At 61.5% G+C, this 24,728-nt stretch overlaps 1 protein-coding gene across 1 annotated transcript in view; it reads right to left on the bottom strand.

Moving 5' to 3' along the window:
- The window catches only part of CROCC2 (ciliary rootlet coiled-coil, rootletin family member 2), a 67,867-nt gene extending 52,049 nt beyond the window's left edge, over positions 1–15,818 (bottom strand). The window contains exons 1-14 of the mRNA XM_077956538.1: positions 15,693–15,818; positions 12,970–13,076; positions 11,060–11,258; positions 9,995–10,476; positions 9,778–9,889; positions 6,584–6,687; positions 5,741–5,938; positions 4,465–4,561; positions 3,978–4,181; positions 3,545–3,756; positions 3,035–3,217; positions 2,402–2,546; positions 1,815–1,961; positions 1,288–1,518 (exon numbers count right to left, since the gene is read on the bottom strand). Coding sequence (XP_077812664.1) covers positions 1,288–1,518; positions 1,815–1,961; positions 2,402–2,546; positions 3,035–3,217; positions 3,545–3,756; positions 3,978–4,181; positions 4,465–4,561; positions 5,741–5,938; positions 6,584–6,687; positions 9,778–9,889; positions 9,995–10,476; positions 11,060–11,258; positions 12,970–13,076; positions 15,693–15,818 — 2,547 coding nt within the window. The remainder of the gene's footprint in view (positions 1–1,287; positions 1,519–1,814; positions 1,962–2,401; positions 2,547–3,034; positions 3,218–3,544; positions 3,757–3,977; positions 4,182–4,464; positions 4,562–5,740; positions 5,939–6,583; positions 6,688–9,777; positions 9,890–9,994; positions 10,477–11,059; positions 11,259–12,969; positions 13,077–15,692) is intronic.
- Between the last annotated feature and the right edge of the window lie 8,910 nt (positions 15,819–24,728).

The following is a 24,728-nucleotide window of genomic DNA, read 5'->3' as shown; positions in this document are numbered from 1 at the left end:
ACAAATCCCACATATATGATCAATTTATTTTCAACAAGTTGCCAAATTTAATCAAGGACAAAAGGAGAGAGTTTTAAAAAGTGGTGCTGGAAAAACTGGGTATTAGTATGAAAAATAATGGACCTTAGTTCCTACATCATACCATACACTTGTGGTTCTCACACTTTAGTGTGCAGCAGAATTCCAAGGAGGGCTCATTAAAATCCCGATTTCTGGGCCCCGCCCACAGAGTTTCTGATTCAGCAAGTCTTGTGTGACTTGTGTGGACAATCCCAATGTCCAGCAACAGGTGGATGAATAAGCAAATGTGGTTTACTCATCCCAAGGAATATAACTATGCAGTCAAAAACAAAGGGCTTAGTGATACACTGAACAACATGTATGGATCTTAAAGACATGATGTTGAGAGACAGAAGCTGGACACAAAAGCGTCTGTACTGCACAGCTCCATTCATAAGGAACTCTAAAACAGGTGCATCCAGTCCGTGGCGCTGCACATCAGAGCAGAGGCCGCCTGGGTGGGAGCCAGGGGCTTTGGGCAATGGCTGAAGGCACGTGGGGGAACCTGCTGGGCTGACAAAAATGTTCTATGTCTTGATCCTGGTGGCGGCTACCCAGGTTTGTACAATGGTCAAAACTCTTTGACACTGTACACTGACTTATTAAATGTCAATAGAAAAAGAGGAAAAAGATGACCCCAAAAAAGGACAAGACAGAATCTGAAAACAGGAGGATTGAACTGTCCTGAATGTAACAGGGGCTGCGGAATCTGAGCCACGGGGGCTTGAACCAGTACGGGCAGGGTTTCTGCGTGGATGAACGAGGCAGGATTGGAAAAAACCTAGACTGTTCTTTTCTCCAGTGAGTTGAGCTTCCTCAGCAAAAGATGGGGAAATTGGGAATGAATGCGCAAAGGCACCAGTGCATATGCAATCGCAGAGTTCAGCTGTGTGGATGTGGACCATGGAGTAACAAGACAGAGGAGGAAAGAGCAAAGCTCTCTAAGGGCCCAGCGTGCAGAAGTCACTGGCCTCAGGCCCGGGCTCCCCTGCCAAGTGGCGGGATGGATATAGAGGCCAAGCCTGATGGAAATCTTCTTCTCTGCATACCCTCACCCTGCCCCCACCCCCACGGGGAGGCCAGCTCTGGGCTTGATCCGTTACCCAGACAGAAAGAGCTGGTTTGGGTATCCTGAGCCTGCCTGACTCCCAGAAGTACCTTAGGCAGGACCTGCGACCCAGCCGTATCCCAGACGGCGGCAGCAGCCCGCCCTGCAGACGTCCTCACCTGGCCCACCTGGTCCTGGAGCTGGGCCTTCTCTCGCCCCAGCAGGGCTGCCTGCCCCTCTAGTTGCTCCTGCTGCTGCTCCAGGCGCCCACAGGCCTGCTGCAGGCCCCTGCACTCTGCCTGCTCCAGCAACAGCTGCTGTTCCGCCTGGGCCAGCTGCTCCCTGGCCCGGACCTGCTCCTGCTCCAGAGTCTTCTGCTGCTCCCGCAGCTGGTCCCGCTCCTGCTCCAGCTGCCACCAGGTGTCAGGGGCTCTGCATCCACTCCCCGCATGCTCAGTCCCTGTAGGCCAGCCACTCCCGAGGCCTGCCCCAGGGGCACTGTCTTCCCTCCCTCAGGCCTGGGCCAGGGGCACCGTCTTCCCTCCCTCAGACCTGGCCAGGGCCAGTCAGGCTCCCTCGTCCCCAAAACCTTGGACCAGGAGAGGAAGTGATCTGGGAGAATGGAAGGAAGGCCCAGGGCTGGGAGACCCACAGCCACCTGGGAACCAGGTTCCGGCGAGGCCCGCCCCGCTGGCCCTTGTCTCACCTGCAGGGTCAGGTGGTTCAGGTCACTTTTGTCCTGAGCCAGCGCCTCCATCAAGGCGGCCATTGCAGCCAGCGAGTCCCTCTGCTCCACTCCCTCTGACTTCAGCCGCCTCACAAGAAGCTCCAGGTCCGCATTGCTGCACTCAGCCTGGGGCAGGGAGGGGGATGCCAGGGGGGACCTTTAGTTTCCAGGGCAGGGCTGTTGCCGGTGGGAAAGGCGTGAGCCCGGAGCTGCGGAGGTGTGCAAGCCAGAGCTCCTGGGCGGACATGGTGGGAAGGTCGCCACAGTGGGGAGGTCTCAGGACCAAGGGTGGCTCCAGACACTGAGGCTCCAACCAGAGGAGGTGGCTGGTGGGCCAAGGAGAAGCCACGAAGAAGCAGACGTGGCCAGCAGGGTTGAGAGCAGCTGGGCCAGGCTGGTGCCTACTGGTTGGGGACGGGAAAGGTCTTTGGTGACTTTGGGAGCTCTAGTGATGGGCTGAGGGTCCCAGCAGGCAGGAGAGAGGGAGTGGGAGGCCAGGTCAGTGAGGCTGGGGTGGGTGGGGGCAGACGGGAGAGGGGGTGGGGTTGGGGGGAGCAGAGGCGTACCCGCGCCAGGGCGCTGCGCAAGCCCTCCCTCTCGCTCTCCACGACATCCCGCTGCAGCTGTGCTGTGCTCAGTGCCTCCCGGGCTGATGCCAGCTCCTCTCTGAGCCCAGAGACCTTCTCCTCCAGCTGCTGCAGGCGGCCTTGACTGAGGCCCCAGACCAGAGGGCGGGAGATCCCTCAGGGTGAGCAGTGGCTGCCCCATGGGATTTCAGGCAGGCGGTTGCCTGCAACTCCCTCCAAGCCCAGGGAGGCCCAGGAGGAGCATGGAGTCCCTGGAGGACCAGGAAGGCAGGGAGCCCTTTGCTTCCAGCCTTCACTTCTGGGTCAGGGGAGGCACAGGTGCCTCCACGGGGACAGGAGGGGTGGGGCCCCACATCTGCTGGGCCCACAGGGTAGTGGATGTGCACCCAGGTGGGGCACTGGGCCAGAGGGAGTGAGGATTGGTCTGGAGGATGGTGCAGCCTGGGGAGGAGCCTGGAGAGCCCCCGCCCCTGCCCTGTCAGGGCCGCCACCACACCCTGAGATGAGACAGGAAAAGAAGCAGACCCGTTGCCCAAGGCCAAGTGGCTGATGGTGGCAGAGCGGGGTCTCTCCTGTGGGAGGGGCCCTGTCCACCCAGCCACCGCGGCGCACCTGGTCTCCAGTGCCCTGCAGCTCCGCTCCCTCTGCAGAGCCAGCTCCTCCCTCCGCTCTGCCTGCAGCAGGAGGCTTCTCTGTAGCTCCGTGGCCTCGGCCTCCAGCCCCTGCTTCTCCGCATCTGCAGCATCTGCCTTCCCTTTCAGCTCCTCCACCACCATCTCCAGAGCAGCCTTCTCCCTGGGGTTGGAAGGGCCAGAGTTGGGGCAGCCCTGGACACATTCAAGGTGCACCATGTGCCTTGGTGGGCAGTTGGGGCTGGGTGGATGCCAGCCTGTGAGACTGCATGGGCAGAGGGAGCCCGAGAAGCACACAGGGTCTCACTGGCGGGTGTGGCCCACCCCGGCCCATGCTCAACTTGTGCTCACAGAACTCTGCTGGAAGGAAAGGACCCCTCCCCGGCTGGCATCCCCTCCAGCTCTAGAGGTGCTTGTCCTGACAGCAGCCCTGGGCCCTCAGGATCCCCCACTCCCTGTGCAAGGCCATGCAACCCCTTCACCCCGTTACCTCCCCAGGAGCTTGCAGGATGCCCGGCACTGCTGCACCTCGAGCCTCTGGGCCTCCAGCTGGCCCCGAAGGGCCTCTTGTTCCCGTGCCTGCTCCCGAGCCCGCTCCTGCTGGAGTTTCTGTGCAGCCCACAGCTCCTGCCGGCACTCGGACAGCTGCTCCTGGAGCCCGGCTGCCACTGCCTGGGAGGACTCCAGCTGCAGGCACAGCTCCTGCCCGGGTGGGGCGCGGTGTGGGTCCCTCTGACTGAGGCAAGCTTTGCCCACTGAGGCCCACCAGGGCTTGAGACTCCCCAAAAGGACCCCCCCAAACACTGGAGCCCCTCCCTGGGGCCATGGGGCTCAGGGGCAGGCCCTATAACTACCCTTTAGCCTGAGGGGCTCATGTTTCTGCCCTCAGGGAGACGGGGGTCCTGCGGGCTGTGGTTGCCCACCTGTTCCCGCCGCCGCCGCCTCTCGATGGCTGCCCGCACGGCCTGCAGTACAGGGTCCAGGGTGGCTGGGGAGTGGGTATGTGGTGGGGACGCCCCTTGATGGGGGGATGTGGCACGTTGGGGGCTCCTCAGTGGGCGCCGTGGCTCCCCCAGTTCAGTGATGCTCCATGACAGCTCCAGGCACTGGGTATCCTCCTGGGCCACCTTCAAGGTGCAGAGAGGAAGGGATAGAGGGGCCCAGAGCACAGGGCCATGATTTGATGGGGACCGTGCAGACAGTCCTGAGGGTCCCTGTGGGCCACCTCCATCTTCGCCACTGAGAGGACAGGTGAGGGGCCGCACCTTCCTGATGCGCCTCAAAGTGCACTGCAGGGACCCCGCCTTGCCCTGCAGGCCATCCGCCGCCCCCCCCCCGGCCACCACTGCACCAGGCTTCCTGTGGCAGACAGACCCCCACCACACAGCCACTCCCGTCCCGCCCACCAACCAGGCTCTGCAGGTCGGTTCTGAGGGCTGCGATGGTCCTCGCCTTCTGCTCATTCTGCTCTGTGAGCTTCTCCACCAGCAGCGTTTGCTCCGAGAGTCTGGGAGGAGTTGGGGATGGGGGGAGGGTGAAGGGCAGGGCCCAGAGGATGGGCACCCAAGCATGCCCTGGCTCTGCCCAGACTCCTCCGTGCAGTGGCCCCCCTGCCGGTGCTGGGTAATGCCTCTGTGTGAGTGGCCTCCGTCCCTGGTCTGAGCACGCGTCTCTCCTGCCACAGAGCCTCCAGTGGCTCCCACGGTCTCAGAAGTCAAGGCCCACACCCTGACCAGCTCTCCAGCCTCAGATGCAGTGACTGCCCAAGGCTCTGCCCCGTCCTTATGGCACAACAGAGGGAGTGCCCACTGCAGGCCTTTGTCCGGCCAGTCCTTCTGCCTGGAGCACCTGTCACCATCAGTCTGACAATAAGTGATTTTACTGTTCCTTCCTTCCCAGGACCCACCTTCTTACTAAAGACCCCGGGTCCCCTTCCTGTGGCTCAGGCCCTGGTGTGCGGCCCCTGCAGCCCTTGGGCCCCCACGTCCTGTCCTGCTCGTCTGGGGCTAGGTTGTGGTGTGTTTGACTCAGCTAGACCCCCTGAGGGTAGGGAGGGCCTCTGCCTGTCAGCCTGGCAGGGTGTTTGTGGCCAAGTGGGCCCCGGACCCCCGGTTGTGAGGCGTCGGCCCCACGGCCAGCAGGTTAGACCTCCACTGGGGAGCCACCTCCCCACTTCCTGCTGAAGCTGCCCTCAAGAGACCTCTGAGCCCCCGATGTGGGTGGTGGGTCCGAAACCTTCCATAGTCACGGCGAGATCGCAGACCCCAGAGAGGGTGTGGGTGTCCTTCACGTGGGGCAGGAGGAGGCCTGGTCCCTCTTCCTGCCTCCGTTTTTAAACTATTTACCTAAGGTAAGCTCTTCCCCTGGAACAACGTGCCCTGCTTTAAGTCCTGAAAACTCCAATTCCGGGTGCTGACCCCCAGGACACAAACCCAGTGAGTTCCCTGCTGTGCTCCCCGAAACCCTCACTGTAGGAGACCCCAGTGCCTGCCTCCTGGGCATTAGGGGAGTGCCCTGCAGCCACTGGGATGGTGATTCTGAAAAGTGTGCACCACCAGTGACGCCAGGGCCCCACCTCCCCTGGTACGGTGTGACCACATCTGGGATCCATAGCTGCTGGGCAGGCTGGATGGGCCCCACCCCTCCGGGCCCTCCCTGTGCCTGCCTGCTGACCCTGGGCACCCACCTGGCCTGGAGCGCCACCTTCTCTGTGTCCCAGCGGACCTGCAGCTGCAGCATCTCCCCAACCTTGTCCCGAAGCTGCTGCCCCAGGGTGCTGGCCGTGCTGCTGGCCGACAGTCGCAGGTTGGAGTCGAGGTTCAGGCAGGCAGTGTGCAGGCGGCGGGCTGTCTTGGCCGTGTCTGCCTGCAGGTCAGCGAGGCCCCTGGGAGACAAGGGCAGCACCTGTGGCTGACTCAGGACCCATCTGCAGAGGGAGGGCCTGGTCCCATCAGTCCCACAGAGGACCCCCTCCTTGGCCATCCTCAGGAGAAGCCCCCGCTGCGTGGCATTGATGGTTCCCATGTGTCACCAAATGCCAGGAAGCAGCTGGGGAGGAGTGAGCAGGGGCGGGGCCAGACTGCAGCAGCCTTCACTGAGTCATCGACCCTCTGAGCCCCTGACTCTTCCTGTGCAAGGAGCTGCTACCTATGTAAGGGCTAGCAGGGTGGTACCAGGACTGACCTCCAGTGTGGCACCCAGCAAGGCTGGACAGACCACGGAAGCTCCATCTGGATAGGTGTCCCCCACCCCACAATGTCCTGTCCACCCTCCTCTCATCTCTCCTTGGTGTCCCCCACCCACCTCCCTGGCCTGTTTGTCCCTCTCCCTGACTGCCCTCCTCGGCCACCCTCATCACTGCTCCCACTGTCCAGCCTGAGGCCCAGCCAGGGCTGGTTGAGAAGCCGGCAGGCCAGGGCTATTGCACCCACGGAAGGGCCCGCCCCAGGCACCACTTCCCCTCTCCCGGAGGGGGCCTCAGCTCCCTGCAGCCTGGTGCCTGGCCCCAGGTGGGGCAGCCGGCACTCACCTCTCAGTGGCTGCTCGCAGCTCCGCCAGGTCTGTCCCCAGCACCACGGCCTGTCTCCACAGGAGAAGGAGGTCCCGGGGCTTCTCCAGGCCCCCTGGCCGGGTCTGAAAGCAAGAGGCCTCCTGTCCACTCCAGGCTGGGGCGCCTTTACCCTCCCTGAAGCCCATTCTTTTCCAGGTGCCCTGTCCCTCTCCATGGGGGCTGGAAGTGGACCCAGCATCCCAAAGTCCCCATATCTCACAGGCAAAGGAGCCATGGGCTCCCCCAACCCCACCCTGGGGCCATACTCTGCCTCTCCCTAGGAGATGACCTGGGGATATGACCACATTCAGCCCTTCCAGGCCAGCCTGCGTGCATGGAGGTGGAAGGGTGGGGTATGTCGGTCCCTGAAGAGAGAAGGTGCTGACTCAGTCTCAGCTCCCCAGCTACTCTCAGGAACTGCTCAGGCTCAGAACACTCCAGAACCAGGCCCGGTCCCCTGCTGGGGCATGGGGCAGACAATTCGGCGGCACGTGGCTCCTACCCTCCCACTCTGAGGGAAGAGGACGGCCTCCTTTCTCCAGTACAGTCTTTCTCCTTACTCTGGAGACTCCTGAAGATGTCCAGGTGTTGGTCTGGCACTTCAAAGGTGCCAGGGACATAGAAGCAAATTAGAAGCCTCAGGACTGGGGTTCAGCAGGGAGGAGGGTGGGGAAGCCACTGACGTTAGAAGCCTCTAGCACTGGGTCCCCAGTTCCGCAGGGAGGAGGGTGGGAAGTCACTGATGTTAGAAGCCTCTAGCACTGGGGTTCCGCAGGGAGGAGGGTGGGAAGTCACTGACGTTAGAAGCCTCTAGCACTGGGGTTCCGCAGGGAGGAGGGTGGGAAGTCACTGACGTTAGAAGCCTCTAGCACTGGGGTTCCGCAGGGAGGAGGGTGGGAAGTCACTGCTGAGACAAGGCCAGTGATTAGGCTGCAACGGAGCCGAGTGGGAGGACTCTGTGTTGGGGGCAGGAATGGGGGAACCGTGTGTGTTCAGTGCTTCCAGCCTTGCAAGGAGCTAAGATGAAAGCCAGGAGTCTCAGAGTCTCCACACCACCTTCTAGGCCCTGCACTCGCCTTCTCCTGCTCGCCAACCTCTGGAACTCAGGGGGCTACTGTGTTCCTACCACCTCTCCCTGCCTGTGACAACCCCAGCCCTGCTCCTCCAGGTTGCCTTCAGGTAGAGCACTCACATCCTGCCTGTTCTCCAGAACTCGCACAGAGGACTATGGCCAGAAACCAGCGGAAACAATAGAACGAGACCTTGAAGAACTTCAGGTATTAGATCATCATCTCATCTTCATGAAGCTTGCCTGAACCCCTCACCTGATCCCACACCTGAGGTTCCCTCCAGCTGAGCCCATAACACCTGGCCATACACCCTCCAGAGGGCACTCCCCTCTGTGCCCATAACACCTGGCCATACACCCTCCAGAGGGCATGCCCCTCTGTGCCCATTCCACCTGGCCATACACCCTCCAGAGGGCACTCCCCTCTGTGCCCATTCCACCTGGCCATACACCCTCCAGAGGGCACTCCCCTCTGTGCCCATTCCACCTGGCTATACACCCTCCAGAGGGCACTCCCCTCTGTGCCCATTCCACCTGGCCATACACCCTCCAGAGGGCACTCCCCTCTGTGCCCATTCCACCTGGCTATACACCCTCCAGAGGGCACTCCCCTCTGTGCCCATTCCACCTGGCTATACACCCTCCAGAGGGCACTCCCCTCTGTGCCCATTCCACCTGGCCATACACCCTCCAGAGGGCACTCCCCTCTGTGCCCATTACACCTGGCTATACACCCTCCAGAGGGCACTCCCCTCTGTGCCCATTACACCTGGCTATACACCCTCCAGAGGGCATGCCCCTCTGTGCCCATTACACTTGACCATGCACCCTCTAGAGGGCATGACTCTCTGAACCCACACCTGGCCATACACCCTCTGGAGTGTGCCCATGATCCCTGGCCATACACCCACCAGAGGGCATGCCCCTCTGTGCCCATTACACCTGGCCATACACACTCCAGAGGGCACTCCCCTCTGTGCCCATTATACCTGGCCATACACTCTCCGGAGGGCGCGCCCCTCTGTGCCCATTATACCTGACCATACACCTTCTGGAGGGGACACCCCTCTGTACCCATTACACTTGTCTGTACATCCTCTGAGGGCACGACTCTGAACCCATACCTGGCCATACACCCTCTGGAGGGGACACCCCTCTTTAGTTAGAAAATAAAAAATCACCAAAGGCACAAGGAAACAAAGGACCATGATCAGAAACCAGCAGAAACAACAGAACCAGACCTTAAAGAATTTCAGATATTAGATAGTCAGACACAGGCTACAAAAAGACTATTCTTAACATGCTCCAATAAATAAATAAGAGGCTTGAAAATGTGAGTTAAGAAGCCAGGCGAGGTGGCTCTCGCCTGTAATCCCAGCATTTTGGGAGGCTGAGGCGGGCGGATCACCTGAGGTCAGGAGTTTGAGACCAGCCTGGTCAACACAGTGAAACCCCATCTCTACTGAAAATACAAAAATTATCTAGGTGCGGTGGCACACACCTGTAATCCCAACTACTCTGGAGGCTGAGGCGGGAGAATCGTTTGAACCCGGGAGGCGGAGGTTGCAGTGAGCTGAGATCTTGCCACTGCACTCCAGCCTGGGTGACAGAGCAAGACTCTGTCTCAAAGAGGAAAAAAAGAAAATGTGAGTTAAGAGTAAGCTATTTAATATATAGGAAAGAATGAAACAGAACTCTTAGTGATGAAAAATACCATATTTGCAATTTAAGCTAAGTAGCCAAATTTAACAGAGATTAGACATCAGAAGAGAAAACTGATAGACAGAAATGGAAATTTGAAGAAATTATCTAGAATATAGTCCAGGGTAATAAAAGGAACAAAACCGTGAACGGTGCCTGGGAGACAGCGTAAGAATGGCTAACACACGTCTAGCCGGAGCTCAGAGGAGGGGAGGTGGGTGGTGAGCATCGGCAATGTTTAAAGAATATTGACTTTCCAAAAACAACAAGTGACGCAGAGGCTCCACGAGCCCTGAAGTGGGATAAACAAATAAATCTACACGCAGACACAACACAGGGACATGGCACAACCACCAAGTCAGAGCAGGGATCTTAAGAGCAGCCAGGTGAGAGGACACGTTACCTTGATAGGGAGCCAGTCAGAATCCAGGCAGCCTGGAAGCTGACTTCTCAACGGCAGCAGCGGAAGGAGAAGGAGAAAGCAGATCTTTAACGTGCCGAGAGAAAGCAACTGTCAACCAACCTTGAGTTTCCCTCAAGGACAAAGGGAAAATAAAGACCTGGGTGATCAAATGCCAAACTGAACTCAGGGACCCTCTCCTTCCGGCATTTGTTCTCACACAGCGGAATCAGCTCCTGTGTTCATTTGATGACCTGCCCCGAGGTCTGAGGACGAGGACGGGGACCAGGCAGTGAGGGGAACAGGAGATCTGCTCAAATGCCTCGAGCCAGCAGGCCTAGCGTAGGCGATGACTCCTTGCTGATAGCACGGTCCCGCTGGCGCTCTGCAGAGGCCGGCATTCCCTCTCAGGGGGTAAACCTCGGCTGGTGTGTCTGACATCTGCCTTTTAGGAGAAGCAGCTGTGGCGGGGCTCGGGGCTGGGACCTGGCCCCCGTGGGGGTGAGTGCGGCCCTTCTGGGACAGGCTTGTCTGAGGGATGTCTGTAGAGGCAGCCTGAGGCCAGAACTGCAGCTGCCCCTCCGGCTCCTGCCTCCACCTGGAACAGCACATCTTCCGGGGGGCCCTCTTCCTGGGAAGATCCTTGCCCATGGTGCCCGTAGTGTGCAGGGGCTGGGCGTCCAGGTCCCCTTTGCTGGAGGGCTGTTGGGAACACCTTCAGGCCCTCAGGGACTGCCTGACTGGAGAGCCACATTACCCAAGGCTACAGCAGCTTCAGGGGGTCCCACGACCATGGAGAGATCTGAGCAAGGCATGAACACCTGGACGTCTCCCTCCCACAGGGGCTGGTGCCTGCAACCCTGTGCCCTGACCCCCTGCATGCCTCGGGGTTTCAGAAGTTGGAGTGAGTAAGGCTGCAGGGGGACCTGGGGGGCCACGGCCAGGCGCCACAAGCAGCGGGCCAGCCCCAGGCTCCTTCCAGGGTTCCCCCTCCTGAAGTCTGGCCAGGAGTTCAGACTATGGAGAAAACCTGCCTCTCCAAACAGGGTGGTCCACACCAGAGCCGGGATGTGGCCCCAGTGCCCCATTCTCAGAGCCCTGCCCTCCTTCTCTGGGTGGGGGGCAGTGGGGGTGGACCAGGGAGTCCCTCACTCCACAGACTGCTGTGGTCAAGCCAGGTTGGGGACATGGTGTGGCAAGAAACTGTGGCCTTGTCCCCAAGAGGGATAGTTGCTGAGCCAGCACACCCTCACCAGGTCCCTGCCTGCTACCCAGGCATAGGCACCCAGACAGGCGGCTGCGGGGTGGGCAAGGGTTGGGGGAGCACCTGTCTCTGGGCCCAGCGCCTCAGCTCCAGCTCGCCCTGCAGGCGCTGCACGCTGCCCGTCGTCCCAGCCAGCTCCTGGGCCAGCGCGTCGTTGGCCTTCTTCATGTGCTCCAGCTGCTCCCGCAGGAGCGCGTTCACCTGGCAGAGGCCAGTGCTCCTGGACAGAGAACCCCCAGGGAGTGGCCGGGGTAGGCAGCCTCTCCTAAGAGGCGCTCAGAGTCCCCAAGTCAAGGGGCTTGAATGGAGCCCCAAACCCTCTGGCCCAACTGACCCCGGCTCAGGTGCACAGCCCCTGCTCTGCCCCTGCCTGCCATGGGCCCCACCAGCCCCTGCTCTGCCCCTGCCTGCCATGGGCCCCACCAGCCCCTGCTCTGCCCCTGCCTGCCATGGGCCCCACCAGACCCTGCTCTGCCCCCACCTGCCATGGGCCCCACAAGGGACCCCTAGACTGAGTGCCAGCATCAAGGTGGCTCTCCCAGGTGGTGCCAGCCCAGTGCCCTCCCGCCTTCCTGCGACATCTGCCCTCTGTCCTCCCCCAAGTCCCTGCCCCGAGCTTTCCTGGCTCTGCCTCTACAAACTTGGCCCGCCCCTCAATGCCTGAGACAAGGTGCCAGGGGATGGGAGGGAGGTGCCCTTCGCGGGGCTGGGTGACCCAGAGAGGGAGTTGGACATGCCCGGGGTAGGGGACGGCCTCTGCTGCACCCTGGGGCCTTCCCCGCCATGAGTAGGTCCACACTTGCAGCAGTAGGGGTGCAAGTCTGCCAGGTGGGTGGACCTCAGGAGCCGGCACCCCCGCCAGGCTGCCGTGGTTCACTCACTGCTCCTCTCTGCCCACCAGACTAAGCCTCCTCTTGGGTTATTTTTCTTCCCCCTCAAAACCAGTTTTCAAAAGTTTCTCAGCCCTTTGATTCCTTTTCCAGATTCCTGGAGGATGAACCAAATGTGGCAATATTCACAAACAACTTAACCTGCCCAGGTCTGGGAGACTGGTGGGCCTGGGTTAGCGTGGGGGCTGGGTTAGTGCGGGGGCTGGGTTAGTGTGGGGGCTGGGTTGGCGTGGGGGCTGGGTTAGTGTGGGGGCTGGGTTGGCGTGGGGGCTGGGTTGGTGTGGGGGCTGGGTTAGTGCAGGCAGGGTGGGGGCCGGGCAGAGGCACCCTCAATAAGCCCAGGCATGACCTCGTCAGTACCATCTCAGGGTGTGAGAGTGGGTGATCCACACCCGGGACTCAGGTGTGGCTCGTGACCTGGGTCTGTTGCCAGGGTCCTAATGTCAGCGCTCACTGATGGTGGGAGTGGGGGCTCTCTCCCTCTCCGCCTGTTATTCACCCCTCCCTGTTATTCACGAGCCAGGCTGACCCGTGGCAGGGAGGATGGCAGAGCGTGGAGAGGCTGCCATGTGGAAGGCTGGCACCAGCCCCGTCCCCCACAGTGAGCAGCCCTTGCCCCTGGGGTGTGGAGCCAGGGAGGGGTCTGGTAGCGATGGGTAGAGTCGTGATGCTGCTACTATAATAGGATTGCTGCTGAGCCGCTCTCGGAGGCCGGGACGGCGGTGCCTGGTCGCATGAGAGGCCCGCGCTGAGCCCGGGAGGCTGAGCGCTTCACTGTTTCCACTCGGCCTGGACTCTCCCCACGGCAAGAGGGAGCGCCCTGAGGCCCCCACACTGCCCAGCCACTCAAGTCCCCGCGCCCAGCTGCGCCTTCTCCAGCCCCTGCCCTGCTGTGGAGGCCTGGGCTGACTCCCAGGGAAACTGAACTCATAGCTGCTTTGGGAAGAGCTGTCGGTAGCCCCCAAGGTACAGAGGGGCCCACTGCTTCTCGGGGGGAAGGCTGTGCTTCTGGAGCCCTGACTGCCCCCCGCCTGGCCTCACCTCTCCTCAGCAACCTCCAGACGGCCGAGGGCCTCCTCCAGATCCACGCTGTGCTCCAGCTCCGACCTCCGCAGCTGAGCCTCAGTGGTCTCCAACCGGGCCTGCAGCTGGGGAACAGCAATAGCCCACCTGGTCTGGCTGCTCCTGAACCCGCGGGCAGGGGCGGGGGCATCTTGGGCACAAAGCCGACCTTGGTGGGGAAGAAAGGGCTCCCTGGGGCCCCACAGCAGGGGCTGGGGTTGGGTCTGGTGAGGCGCAGGCCCTTTCACACAATGAACCTGACAGGCAGCCTCCTGCCCTGTGCCAAGTGCCCGTAGCTGGCAGAGGAGGGGAGGGGCAGGGGCACGCTGGGTTGCACCGATGTGCTGATTCCATCAGGTCTTGAGGATAGCGTGAGTATGGTGGCCTAGTGGGGGCACGGCTCTGGGGGCCACTGGAGCATGCCCACATTTCATTTACAGATGGGTAAACTGAGGCCCCACTGCCCCAGCTACCCGGGCAGCCCAGCTGTCAGGGCAGGGGCAGGGGTTTCAGGGCTTGCTTCAGGCACACAGGGGCCGGATGGAAGGTCACTGGGCTGTCTCTGGGGCTGCCCCCTGGAGAGTGAGTGAGTGAGTGTGGTTCCCTCCACCTGGGCCTCCTGCCTGAGTCCTGCACCTCATCTACAGGGTGCAGGACCACACCCACCATGATGTGGGCCCACTGCCCAGGGCCACTCCGCTGTCACTGGGCCAAGACTGAACTTAGGCCCAGGAAATCAAGGGACAAGGATGGCTCAGGTAGAAGGGTGGAGGGGAAGGCAGCAGGCCTGGTGCCTCAGCTGTGGCTGTGCCAGGGCTGAATGCATGGGAGAGCCGAGGGGCCCCTCCTCAGCCAGCAGCCGGAAGAGAAGGGGGCGTTGGAAGACCCTGGAGGAGCCGGGTGGGGTCTGGGGGTGCCACCCCAGGATGGAGATGCCACGGTCAGGCACTCCGGCCACCCAGACCCCGTTCCCCCTGTCTTGGGGGTAACTTGGAGTGAGGCCCAGCCTCCTGGCACCCACACTTGGGGGTAACTTGGAGTGAGGCCCAGCCTCCTGGCACCCACACTTGGGGGTAACTTGGAGACCCAGCCTCCTGGCACCCACACTTGGGGGTAACTTGGAGACCCAGCCTCCTGGCACCCACACTTGGGGGTAACTTGGAGACCCAGCCTCCTGGCACCCACACTTGGGGGTAACTTGGAGTGAGGCCCAGCCTCCTGGCACCCACACTTTGCCTGCTGAGCCACTCGGGAGCTGGCGTGCACTGGGCTGCTGGCACGTTCGGATCTGACTCATGCGGCTTACTAATCTGTCGGCAGCATTTCTGCGGCTTCTATTCCCAGCGGCCTGTTCCCAACATCTCCCCACCCTGTGCTAGGAAGATGTCTCCCCCAAGGCCTCCCCACAGCTGTAGGGGCTCCCAGGAAGAGCTGGCAGCTCACACACGCGCTGGGGCCCCCATCAGGGGGGGTGGACCCCAGGTCCTGCCCTCAGGGGCTCCCCTCCCAGGGGTGCCAGCAACAATGGAAACGTGTTTCCCGTGTGGGGCTCAGGGCGTGATAGAACTGGGTGGGGAGCAGAGAGCGGGCCCCTAGGAGAGCTGAGGGCATCCCTATGGGGCTGGTGCTGTCGCTGGTCCTGGGAAGGACCCTTCCAGAAGGCGAGGCCCACTGGGGACACCACTGGTCCCCGATACTGGCCACTGGTCACGTGTCTAAGAAGGGACCAGATCTGGTTCAGGGGTTCAGGTCTCAGCCCCAGTAATGGCGGTGTGTCCTGCGTGATCACTGGCTGGCTCTGAGCCTTGACTCCCTTATCTGGAAAGTGGGGTCATCTGACCTGCCATGCGGAACCGTGGGGGCTCTGAAGACGGCATGGGTGCGGCAGGGGCCCCGAGTCCCCCACAAGGTGGGCTGGACACCCCACTCCACGCATTGGCTCCTTACCAAGTCCTGCCTCAGAAGCCAGCATGCCTTGGAGAGCCGACATAGGAGAGAGGCTCTGGCCTAGCAGGTTTCTTGACCTTTCTGCCTCAGTTTCCCTGGCTACACAATGGGAGGCCCTCCCCAGCTCCACATTTTGTGACTAAATATGCCTCTCGCTCACCTCACACATCACCCTGGAAGGCACCGCAGCCACCAGGGGACCAAAGATACAGCCCTGTCTGGCCCCTTCCCTGTCTTCTGAGGTCCAAACGGTCCCAGTCAGCCTCAGTTGTCAGGAAAGGGTCACGAGGCTAGGGTGGAGCCATTTCTCTGTGAGCTTCGTCTGGGGGTGGGATCGGTGCCCGCTGGCCTGCTGTCCTCTGCCGTGCAGGTGCCTGCTTTGTGCTGATGCTGGGCTGAGCACTGGGCTCTGTGGGTCAGGACTGGCCAGGCCACCGCACAGGGCTCCCGGGCAGGTACAGGGACAAGTCAGTGCCTAAGCTGGGTTGCGAGACCTAGGGGACATGCTAGGCATCAGGGAACGGCCTGGGCATGTGCTGCTTGGCCTCCCACCTCTCGCCTGTTATCCCGCCGGTTGCCTCAGTTTCCTCATCTGTTGCCCAGGGTTTGAATGTCCGGTGGCTGACACTCTGTCTTTCCCAGTCTTAGAAATTGCCAATAGTCCCAGGTTCTGACTGCAGGCCCGACAAAGTGACCCCTCACCAAGGGCCAGGCTGCCCCCTCCCGCCTGTCCTGAGTCTGCTGCACACACTCACCTGCTCACTGACCACACGGCACCTGCTGGCCAGCTCATCTCGCTCGACGCCGGCCTGGGCCAGCAGGTCCCCCAGCCGGGTCAGCTCCTCCTGCAGGAGCTCGTTCTCCTCTTGCACGCGGGCCATGGTGGCTGTCGGCTCCTGTACCCCTGCTGCACGGTACCTGGTTCAGCCTGGGTGGCCAGACCAGGGCCCACCCGCACTCAGCCTTGTGCCCTCTCTCCACGGTGGGACCCTGGGCTGGCCACCGGTCTCCAGCTGCTGGACCTGCCCGCATCTCCTGGGAGGGGCCCCAGCTCTGAGCCAGGGACCCTGACATAGGGAGGCCGACTTCACACTCTGAGCCAGGGACCCTGACGTAGGGAGGCCGACTTCACACTCTGAGCCAGGGACCCTGACGTAGGGAGGCCGACTTCACACTCTGAGCCCCGCTTCCTCTCATGTTAATTGGAATCCTACCACCTCAGAGTACCTGGAACCCCAGTGCAGACCCAGGCCCGGGCCGAGCCCTAAACCAATGGCAGCAGAGTATGTGGGCAGCCTGAACGCGGGGCACTCGCCCTGTCTGTGAAGCTGCGAGCCCTGCTGCTTCTAGGGGAAGGGACCTGGTCCCCGAGTAATAAGGTGCTTTTGTAAATACACACACAGCCAGTTCCCCGGACCTGTAGGAGGCCGGACAGATCCTGGGAGAGAGGGATCCCTGGGACCCACGCGTGGAGTCCTGGGCACACACTGAACAGGCAGCCTGGAGCTGGTTCCTCAGCCGCCAGGTGGACAATTGGAGGCAGCACAGGGGCCTGGGGCGGGTGCAGGAAGGGCAGAGCTTGGGGGGTGGGCGTTTGTGCTCCCTGAGTGCCAGTGTCTCGCATTTCCACGCTGAGGAAGAAACCAACACCAATGAAGCAGAGACTCAGGTGGACACAAGGGTGCCACACAGAGGCAGCCCTGCTCAGGCCCTGCTCAGTGCCCTGTGGGTATTGATGTGATGCCCCTGAGGGTGGCCCTGTGGGGGGTGGGGCCAGCCCCAGGCCCAGGACTGTCCCCCATGCCGTCACCTTGGGGTGGCTCCTCACTCAGGCTGCTGGCCACGATCTCACGGATGTGGGCGGGCACGGGGGTGGGTGAGGCCCGCCGGCCTTCCCCACGCATGGTCAGTGCCCGGTCTTCCCTGCTGGCCGTGGGACTCAGTATGGTGTCCTCCAGTCTCTGAAAGACACCCCCAGAGATATCTGGAGATGGCAGCCCCCAGCAGCTGCCAGGCACCCCCCTACAATCCCACTGAATGGGAGCTACCACAGGGCCACCCCAAGGCAGCGGAGTGCCCTGGAGAGGACAGGGTGAGGCTGGGCAGGTCACTCAGGTGCATGCCTTGGTTCTTCACCTGTGGAGTGGGGCTGCGCCCGTCCCCAGGTTCTGGAGAGGAGGACCACACCCAGCCGAGGTAGCAGGTACTGCACTTGGGGCTCTGCTCTGTCTTGGTGGGGGCTGGGCTGAGCGCTGGCTAAGCGGTCACCGGTCCCCTAGGGGATGCTGACAGGCAGGTGCCTTTGCCTCTGCTCCACAAGAAACCCACCATCCTCGCCCACCTGGAGCAGGTGGTCTCACAGCTTGTTTGCACGGTGGGGCCAGAGGAGGGACCTAGATCTCATGCAGCAGTCACAGACCCCAGCGTGTGTGTGTGGTGTGGGGTGGGAGCTGAGGACAGGTCAGAGGGCTGAGGCTGAACCCATCCTTCTCTGCTCAGCTGCCCGCTGCCCCTCCGCAGGCTCGGTCCATCGGGAGGGTGGGCAGGCCTGGGGCTGCATGCTTGAGGCTCTGAGGATGAGCAGAGCCCGTGGAGCCCTCTCCTCCCACGGCCATGAATTCTGGGCAGAGTCAGGGACTCCCACCCTCCGGCTGCCCTCAGAGGGCTGCATGGGCCGGGGCAGTGAGGGTAGCGAGGACAGCGAGGACAGCCTTCCTTCCCAGGTGGGTCCTTCATGAAAGCCGACTGCCAGGGAAGAGACTCCAATAGGCCCAGAAGTGGGCAGGAAGGCCCAGGACCTGAGCTCACACTCGGGAGGTGTTTGCTGAGTGGCTGCCCTGCTGCCCCAGGAGCCCCTGGGTGTCCTGGGTATCCCAGCCTGGTTTTGAGGGTCTTGGGCCCTAATGGCATTTTGCTGGGCAAGGGCACAGCTTGGGGAGGGCCGAGGCACTAGGGCAGGGGACTCCTGCCAGGTGGAATAGATTACTGACTGTGGGCAGGACACACAGGGCCCTGTGAACACGGAAGTCGACTGTGCCAAATCAGCAGAAGCCCAGGCAGGATCCCGCAGGAATACACAAGGCCACAGCTGTCCCCTGGCCTGCTGCCTTAAGGATATCTAAATTTCAGGCAGTGAATTAACTACTAAAGGGTGACCGGATGCTTGCCAGGGGAAGCTGGGAGGGTATGTCCACTCCTAGGGGCTCTCCAGCACGACACTCCAGAGTCTGCCCAAGTCCTCCTTGCCTGCCTCCCACGTCAGCACGGAGGACCCCTCTCCCTGGGGTCCGCAGAGCTGCTCCCTCACCCTGTGCCTCCTGGATCTTCCTCCTGCCCAAGGTCCTTGTGGGTGACCACCTGGCCGCCTCCTTGAGGCCCTCCTTGAGGGCCAATCTTCTCTTGGCCCTCCCTGAGACCCTGCTTGCGTCCCCGGATTCTGACCTCAGGCCTGGGCTGGTGGCTGTGCCCTGCTCCCCAACCCGGGCCCTCCTCCTGACCCCAGCCAGGCCTTCTGCACCTGGTGTGTGCTGTCCCGGCTGTCTCGGATGCTCCCTGGACACAGGCCTCATCCTCCATCTGCATCCCAAAGATCTCAGCCCCCCTCGCCAGGGTTGGAGAGTCACCACAGACCCAGGCTCAGCATGGCGCCTGGAGAGGCCCTATTCTGACCCTGCTGCCCTGTGAAGGTCAGCCACTCAGCAAATGCCTCCCAGGGTGAGCCCAGGTCCGGGGCCAGCCAGCCCTCCTCCAGACAGCTCCAGAGTCCGGAGACGCACCAGAGTCTGCATCTCAGTCCCCTGGGAGGTCTTGGGAGGTCTCTTCACTGCCGGTTTCCCTGCACTGCAGGTTCCCCCACTGCCTCTTCTTCTGGAGGGAGTAAGGGCCCCCCTTGGGAGCAGCAGCCCAGTGGGGCAGGGGGAGGGACGTCCCTGCTCCTCCTCCTGGGCCCAGCTGGGACCCAGGTGCCAAGACCACCAACCAGGAGGAGAGCTGCTGGAAGGGGCTCCGCTATTCTGTTCTAAACCCCTTATTTTGTACAGCGGAGAATGGAGGCCCAGCAAGGTGGCAAGAGGCACCCCAGGCTCCTTGATCAGAGACCGTCAGGCCACGCTCAACCCCCCAGGCCGGGAAGGGCTCCCCCGCGCCCTCCCTCCGCCTGCTCAGCAGCTCCCGCCCTGCGCTCCCCCGGGCATCAGCGGCGCCACCCGCTAACGGGAAGGCAGCAGCGTGGCGTAAACTTGACTCATTCCTAACATTTACAGAGGGTCACTTATTAGCGGGACGTCCCGAGAGGCGCTGGGGCCTAATGGGTTCCATCTGTGGACGGGTGCCTGCAATGGGCCGCGGCCCAGCTGGAGCCGGAGGGGGGCGCGGGGAGCGCGGGGGGGTTGCAGGGGGCGTTCAGGGGGGCGGAGGACGCAGGGGGCGTGGAGGGGGCACGGGGGGTGCAGGGGAAGCAGGAGGCATGGGGGGGCGCGGGGGACGCAGGGGGAGCGCAGAGGGGGGCGCCGGGGACGCAGGAGGCGTTCAGGGGGGCACGGGGGGTAGGGGACGCAGAAGGGGGCAAGGGGAACAGAGGGGGCCAGCAGGGGGTCGCGGGGGGACGCAGAGGGGGCGCAGGGGGCGTGACTTTGGAGTGTGAGGGCAGCGCCGCCCCCACAGAACCACCGGAAGAGAGAGGGGCTGAGGGAAGGAGCAAGCAGGAGAGGCAGGAATGGGAGGGGAGGAGAGGGGAGGGGAGGAGAGGGGAGGAGAGGGGAGGGGAGGAGAGGGGAGGGGAGGGAAGGGGAGGGGAGGGGAGGAGAGGGGAGAAGAGGGGAGGGGAGGGAAGGTGGGGGTCGGCGTGTCCGGAGGCCTGTGCCGCCAACCTAAGCGATTGGGACCCACCGGAAGCTGCCTCCTTCCCCGTGGCTCCAGGGTGGTCCTGAGGGTCTGCACCGCTCACTCCCGAGGCCCCTCCCCGGGGCTCCGCGCTGCCACCTGCGCCAGCGGGTCCGGCCTGGCATTCCCTCCGCGGCCTGTGGGTCCTTCTGGGCCTGCTCGTTTCGTGCCCGGGGCCTCTGAGGGGTGGGCCCAGGCTGTGGCCCAGGTTGGGTTGGGGGCTTCTATTCTAGAAGGCCTTGTGGTGGGATCTATTCTAGAAGGCCTCGCTGTGGGAGGGAACACCAGGGCTGGAGGTCACTTTCCCTTAAGGTTCCAGACTCACAGTTGAGCCCGGTGTATCTTCCTCCTGCCCCCAGCACCCTCTTCAGCTCTACCTGCATTAAAGACCCCAGGGAGGTCACAGCCCCTGCGTGGAGCTACCCTAGGGGCAGCTGGCCTGCTCAACCCGATCCTGGCCCTGAAGGGGGTGGCCCAGCAGGGAGAGCCAGCGGGTCCTCACCGCTGCACCACCCCATTTCGTTGTGTGGAGAGGGACAGCCGAACCTTGGGGGAAATGTGGGCTCCCCATATCTCTGCCTCCCCAGGGTCAGAGCAGGGCTCCCCTCTAAGAGAGCTGGACTGGGTTCCTTGCTATGCCACCAATAAACAGAGACCCGGGGTGTGTTACCCCCCACCTCATGTCCCCATCTGTGAAATGGGAGCATTGGCAATCCAGGCCCTCCTGGGTCCCAGGGCCGGGGGCTGGGGCTCTGTGAGGGTGCAGTGGATGGACCACGTGTGGCCTCAGCTGCCTGCCCCCAACTGGCCACCAGCTCCTGGGAAATGCTGGAATCTTGCCTGGAGGCAAATGACCTCCACCCTGTGATGGATTCAGAGCCCTCCTGTGGATCCAGGGCTCCACCTGCACTTTGGCACTTGCTGGCGACCAGGGGTTTCAGGGCCGCTGCCAGGGCCTCTCCTCTTACACCCCTTCCCCATTCCGCGGTCTTGGCCAAGATCCTGGAATGGGGGGCCGGGAGGTCGCTTTATCATACTCTGTGCTGCAGATGGGGAAACTGAGGCCAGGGACACGGCACCAGCTCTCCACTGGGGTGCGGTGGAGCCAGAATGCACCTGCCAGCCTGTGCTGCCTGCAAAAGGCTTCCACCTGCAGGGAGGGTGCAGGGACTCTAGGCCTGCACCGAACAACCCAAGTCTTGTTTATCTGGAGGCCACACTCTTGCACTGATTCTCATCCCTGCACCTGGGGCATGACCTTGGAGATGCTGTCAGGGGTCAGAAGCCCCGGAGGGAAATCCCCAAACCCTTGTCAAAGCCACCTGAAGCAGGGACGGTCAGGGACCTGCTGAAGCTCAGACCCAAGGGGCACTGGCCCCACCAGCCCTCAGCAACCTCAGCACCCCTGTTGTCCCATCCTGCCTGGACAGTTGCCTGAGCTGGGGGCAGGACCGAGGCAGGGAGGGGGAGCATGTCCACTGGGACCCCCGCCCACCCACCAGCAGGCACCTCGGTCAGCCTGGGTCACCCTCATTGAGGGGGTGGAGGGTGGACCCCCGAGTGAGGGTTGAGATGGAGGCAGCTCCCAGCCAGAGGGTGGAGGGTGCCTTCCCCAAGCTCCAACAGTGCCCCCGTGTGGCCGCGAGGAGCGCTGCAGGGGGCTGCCAGGTCCTGCTCTTGTAGAAGGGAGGCTGGGCCTGGGGGTTTGGACGGCATCGAGGACCAGTGCTCAGTGGAAAATGAAAGATGTGTGTCCACGAGAGTGAAGGCGCGTGCCAGCATCAGCCCGCAGGGTTCTCCGCGCTCTCCACGTGCAAACGTTTTCACGTCCATTGTCCTGACCTGCATTGGAGGCTTCTGGCCTCCGCCTTAATGGGTGAGGAGGGTGAGGCTTGGCACCTCTGAGACTTGCTCAAGGGCACCTGCTCAGCAGCAGCGTTAGGACTGGGACTCTGGCCTTGGGCCCCCACTCGCGCACAAGGGTGGTCACTGATGAGCCTTCCCAGTGGCGGCGTCTGGACTTGGCTCCGCTGCAGGTCTCCTCCCCTGTGTGCCCGCTCCCCAGCCTGGGCAAAGGGCAGGGAACCACGCAGCTTCTGGGCCGGGCAGCAGCCTCTTTCCTCCTGTCTCTGAGCCCAGCTGTGCTGTGGCTGCTGCCTTTCCCTCCCGGTCCCTCCATGGCCCTCCCAGCAGCCCCGGGCGGGGTAGTCTGGCCTTGCCAGGAGCAGGCACAGCTTGAAGAACACATCTGAGGACAGGGCCTCAGGCCAAGTCCAGCCACCGGACGTCTGCTTGCCGTCCTTCCGCAGCCTGGCCCGCCGCAGAGAGGGCCTTGGGCCGGGTGGCCTCCTGCCAGGCTCCATTTCCTTAGGAAAAAGAGCTTCTCTGTGCCTGGGATAACACCTGGCCTCCAAAATGCTGTGTTTCAGCAACTGCTCAGTTTAAGTCTCCGTGTTTGTGGAGCACACTCTGGGCCTGGGCATCACCCAGGAGCAGGCACATGCCTCTGTGGGTGTCAGTTTGCTCTTCAGGTGATGGTCAATCTAGGCTACCCCTGCAGGAAGGACCCCTCCAGGCATTGAGGCAGGGACTGTGGATGGGGAGAAACAACTTCTCATTCCCTTCTATGCCCCCAACACAATGCCTGGCACACAGACACAATGCCTGGCACACAGACACAATGCCTGGCACACAGACACAATGCCTGGCACACAGACAGGCTCGATGCAGTGCACCGCTCAGAAGACTAAGAGCTCAGTGGGAGCTGCCTGAGGTCCGAACCACTAACAGCAAAATGACTCAGAACAAGGAACTCGAGGAGGGCAAGGACACTGTCTTTCCTTTTTGTCCCTGTGTCCCTGGTGCCCACGCAGGCTTCCTGGGGGAGGTGGGATAAGACAGAACCTACCAGCTAGTGAGCCTGGGCACTGTGTCCACGTGGAGGGAGCTGTGGAAGCAAAGGTGGAGGGGGTGTGTCTCCAGGGAGCCGCGCAGGGCCTGGGAGAGGGCCAGTGGGGATGGGGGTGAATGGGGTGGGGAGGAACCTGGAGCCAGACTGCGAGGGCCTCGAATGTTGTGTAGAGGATTGTGGGACGCGATCCTTGGACCACGGGGCTGGTAGGGGTTCCTGAGCGGGAGGATGGACCCGTGTCATTAGCACAGCGGCCCTGGCTATGCCTGACAAGACCTGGATGTGTCCTGGGAGATTTGGAGATGGGCTGAGCGTCTGCCTCTGGCTTGCTTGTGACAGTGTGGGGCTCGGTGATGCGCACTGTGGTCTGGCCACTTGGAAACCATCCACCGCTCCTATCCTGTGGTGGGGACTCTAGACTTGGCCCTTGGGGTCTCCTGAGTGATAAGCATGTCTTTTGTTGGCCTAGGACATGGCTGATGGCCAGGGCCCTGGATAGCCACAAAGTAGGGGCTGGTTACCAGAAAGACCAGGGCACGATTAGAGCATTGGTGCTTTCGGCCCCACACCCCGACATCTGGGGAGGGGAGAGGAGCTGTCTCTGGAGCCAATGATTAAATGAATGAACCATTTAATCATGAACCAATGGCCAAATGAACCAACGGCCAATGATTAAATGAATTTTGCCTACTTAATGAAGGTTCCATAAAAACCCCAAACCACAGGGCTGGGCAGGCTGGGTTGCTGAATACAAGGCAGTGCTGTGGGTGGTTGGTGTACCCAGGGGCCTGGAGGCTCCGTCCCTGCCCCCTATACCTTGACCTGGGCACCTCTCCCTCTGGCTGGTCCTGAGTTGTGTCCTTTATAATTAACTGGTAATCAAATGTCACTTCCAGAGGTGAGCTGTTCCAGCAAATTATCAAGTTGAGCAGGGAGTTGTAAGAACCCCTAATTCATAGCCGGTCAGACAGAATACGGGAGGCCTAGGACTTGTGATTGGCATCTGAGGTGGGGCAGCTTTATGGGACCGAGTCCTTAAACTGTGGGTCTGTGCCAGCTCTGGATGGTTAGGGTCCGAACTGGATTGAACTGTAGGACGGCTAGCTGGTGTCCAGAGAGCTGGAGAATTGGCTGGTGTCAGGAGAAACCCACACATTTGGTGTGAAAAGTGGTGTGAGTAACAACAGTTTGGACAGATGAACCTTGCTTGGAGGGAAGTGCGTACATGAGAGAGGAAAAGAAGCAGGAAGGTAAGATGGTGTGGTTACTGTGGAAGACGGCGTGATGGGTCCCCACAAAATTAAATGTAGACTCTCTGTGCGATCCAGCCATCCACTTCTGGGCATCTGCCCGAAAGAATTAAAAGTGGAGGCTCGAAGACATATTTGTACCCCGAGGTTCACAGGAAGCATTTTCACAACGGCCAAAGGGCGGAAGCCATCCAGGCATCCATTCAGAGATGAACGAATAAACACAGTGTGGTCCCTTCATGAGCAGAACATTACTCAGCCTTAAAAAGGAAGGAAATGCTGGCACCTGCTACAACATGGGTGGACCTCGAGGGTGTCATGCTCAGTGAAATAAACCAGCCACGAAGGGACAAATACCATCTGATCCACTTAGACGAGGCTCCCAGAGTCACCAAGTTCATAGAGCCAGAGAGTAGGATGGCGGGGGCCGAGAGAGTGGGGAATGGGGCGTGAATGTTGAACGGGGACAGAGCCTCAGTTTGGGAAGATGAAAATTCTGGGGCTGCGTGTGGTGGCTTACACCTGTAATTCCAGCACTTCGGGAAGTTGAGGCGGGAACATTGCTTGAGGTCAGGAGTTCGAGACCCTCCTGGCTACCATGGTGAAACCTTGTCTCCACTGAAAATGCAAAAAATAACTGGGCATGGTGGTGTGTGCCTGTAGTCCAAGCTACTGGAGAGGCTAAGGGCATGAGAATTGCTTGAAGATGGGAGGGCGGAGGTTGCAGCGAGCCGAGATCGCACCATTGC

The sequence above is a fragment of the Macaca mulatta genome, chromosome 12 (genome assembly GCF_049350105.2).
Source record: "Macaca mulatta isolate MMU2019108-1 chromosome 12, T2T-MMU8v2.0, whole genome shotgun sequence".
In the NCBI taxonomy this organism is placed as follows: Eukaryota; Metazoa; Chordata; class Mammalia; order Primates; family Cercopithecidae; genus Macaca; species Macaca mulatta.
The sequence above is the reverse complement of the archived record's forward strand: the minus strand, read 5'-3'. Positions and strand labels throughout refer to the sequence as shown.